At 47.2% G+C, this 2,998-nt stretch overlaps 1 protein-coding gene across 1 annotated transcript; it reads left to right on the top strand.

The window, feature by feature from the left end:
- Positions 1 to 209: 209 nt before the first annotated feature.
- Positions 210 to 2,998, top strand: cited4b (Cbp/p300-interacting transactivator, with Glu/Asp-rich carboxy-terminal domain, 4b). Its single transcript, XM_042490092.1, has 2 exons — positions 210 to 413; positions 1,333 to 2,998. The coding sequence occupies exon 2, from the start codon at positions 1,342 to 1,344 to the stop codon at positions 2,104 to 2,106; it is 765 nt and encodes a 254-aa protein (XP_042346026.1). The 5' UTR covers positions 210 to 413; positions 1,333 to 1,341; the 3' UTR covers positions 2,107 to 2,998.

The raw sequence follows: 2,998 nt of genomic DNA, 5'->3' as shown, positions 1-2,998 counted from the left end.
CAAGATGTCCAAATATTCTTTCAAAAAGAAACAGTGGGGCGGAGGGTATTTAAATTGGCTACTGTGTCACAGCTCTCCAACAGCCCCTTTTTTTTCTACGCCCATGCACAATTATATTAAGTAGGGCCAATAGGAACAAAGAAGAGGCAGGACCGAGGCTCCACCTCTCCCCGACTGCCTTCCTCTGAGCTTTTTAGATGTACATAATCCCTGAGTTGACCCAGAAAATAGGCAGTCGTTTCAAGATCTGATGCGGCAGTCTTTGTGCACACCGTCCCCGCTTGAGCATGAAGCGTAACCCTGTGGAATACATACTCTAATTCAGAGGAGCTTTTGCTTTGCACGGGAAAACTGCTTAAATAGACGGAGCCGAAGCAAAGTCGCGCAACTTTGTGAAAACGTAGCGGATACGGGTAAGTGATTTTTTATCGGATTTATTTGTTGGACAAATTGGGGTTTAGGTGTGCGGTGGTCTCCGGGGCTGCTGCTCCATTGTTTGCATTCCCTTGTTTCAAACTCGCGATTAACAGAATGGATATTATTTGGCTACAGCGTGCACGATTAATGGATAGGGAACGTTTTAACAAATCGGTACAAAGTAATCGGATAAAAGCGAAGCCTTTTGTTGGGATTTTCTGCCTTGTTAGAAATGTGGTGATTCAGCTGTTGGGGAGATGTTGCATGATGTCAGTGTTCTTTGTTGCAACCTTACGTGCGTAAAATGTAACAGATTTTTCTGCCTCGGCTGACATGCAACATTGATGGGATTTAAAGCAATGCATAACGCGATGCACGCATTTTGACTCCGTTTTTGTCGATCCCGTCGTGCATGAATTATCTGGCTGGAAAAAATGGACCCAAACAATGTATGTTAACCTGTAATTGCGACCTGGGCGTTCATTCCTTGGCACAAAGAGGGGAGGTTTTAGGAAGACTAAACACACGAGGAAGGTTTTCTGTGTCGGCCAATAGGCAAAACAACCATGCAGATATTTTTTTCTTCCGGTAGCGTTTCGGTGGTTTAACTTGAGGCGGAATGGTGACATTACAAGGAAAATTGAATCTTTGTTTCCTCTCATTGAGGATGAAATGTTTGGTCACTATAAGAGTAGTCAATTAGCTTAGTTAAAATAGATTTGAACCATAGCAATGAAACATTTCTTCCACAACATATATGGCACCATTAACACAAAAGCTGTGTAACTACTGCAGGTTCAAATGGACAGCGCCATACGCTCATGCCATGCAAGACTTGATCCAGCTGCACCTCCCCTTAAATGTTTCTGAACATCTCCTCACCATGTTCTAACAGCGTCTTCTTTCTGTTCATAGACAGGAGGCATGGCAGACCATCTGATGATGCCCATGAATCACAGCTCAGCGGGCGCCAGTCTCCACGGTTACAGGATGGGCATGAATGGCGGCCTGCAGGCAGGTCACCAGCAGCATGCCAACCAGCAGGGCATGCGGGCACTGCCCAACGGCCAAATGATGCACTACGGCAGCGCCCAGGCCAACATGGAGACGGCCATGAGACAGCGGCAGGGCATGGTGGGCGGACCCATGAATGGACAGCTGAACGGGGCCCAGATGGGTCACCACCAGATGACCTCTGGTAACATGATGTACAACGGCCAGCCCCAGCAGCAGCATCACCCTCAGCAGCAGCATCACATGCACCCACAGCAGCACCAACAGCAGCACCAGCAGCAAGCCCAGCACCCACAGCAGCAACAGCAGCAGCAACAGTTCATGAATGGAGGGTTAACATCCCAGCAGCTCATGGCCAGCATGCAGCTGCAGAAACTCAACACCCAGTACCATGGACACCCACTGGGGCCAATGGGTGGGAACCACATGGGGCCCACGACCCAGTACCGCATGAACCCGGCCCAGCTGGCTAACATGCAGCACATGGCCGGGCCGGCTCTGGCGCTGAACGGCATGGACGCAGATATGATTGACGAGGAGGTTCTGACCTCGCTGGTCATGGAGTTGGGCTTGGACCGGGTCCAGGAGCTGCCAGAACTCTTCCTGGGCCAGAATGAGTTTGACTTCATTTCAGACTTTGTCAGCAAACAGCAGCCCAGCACCGTTAGTTGCTGAGAGGACCTGATTTGCAAAAGGGGCTCAAATGGAGACAGAAGAGTGAGAATTGTCCAGGGTGGATGAAGAGTGCTCATCTCTTCAAGTTTTATTTACTGAGCACCGACCCTGTACAACTAAGCCACAATGCGGCGCAGGGGGCTCAGAAGAGAACTCTGGATATCCACAGGGAACACACAGTGCTCGAGTCTCACATGTGCCAGTGGCCAGAGGGTGGATGGTGTTACGGCCGAGTTCCACCTCTCCCTTCTCTTGGACATGAATGTAATAAAGAAATGCTGAAAGCCACTCTGAACAATGCTATGACACTGTGTAGCCTCCAAGCCTGGACTCCATGACAGTTTACCAGTACAAAGGTGTATTTATTTATTCCTATCTGAGAAAACTGATATAAAGAACAACCACCTTCTCTATTTTTGGGATGTGGTTTTCATGAATTTTTTTTCTGAAGTGGGATGGGGGAGAAAATTCAAATTAAGTTTTCTGCTCATGATTTCTCATCCTATTTGGCCTAGTATTTAAATAAGCTCAGATGACAAGGTCATCCAAAGAAGAGCGTGGATTTTCTATCAAGAGTCAGACATGATAGAAGTACAATGCTGTCTCATTTGAATGGGAGCCTCATCCAGATTTAAAAAAATGGTTCACTTTTGGTAAAGTGCTGCCTTTTTAGATGTGATGTTCTCGAAAAACCTACTGCTTTTACTGTATGAAGCTGTATAACTCCAACATGTCCACACTGTTGTGTTCTATTGGAGATGTAGAACCGCCTTAATCGCGCAGATTCTTATTTATTGGTTGTTTATATTGTCCCCTTTTTTGTGGTCAAGATTGGGGGGTTGGTATTTGTGAAGGGGGTTTTAAGGATCAATAAAGATGGCCTGGATAGAAA

This window comes from Plectropomus leopardus, chromosome 7, assembly GCF_008729295.1.
Source record: "Plectropomus leopardus isolate mb chromosome 7, YSFRI_Pleo_2.0, whole genome shotgun sequence".
NCBI lineage: Eukaryota > Metazoa > Chordata > Actinopteri > Perciformes > Serranidae > Plectropomus > Plectropomus leopardus.
The sequence above is the reverse complement of the archived record's forward strand: the minus strand, read 5'-3'. Positions and strand labels throughout refer to the sequence as shown.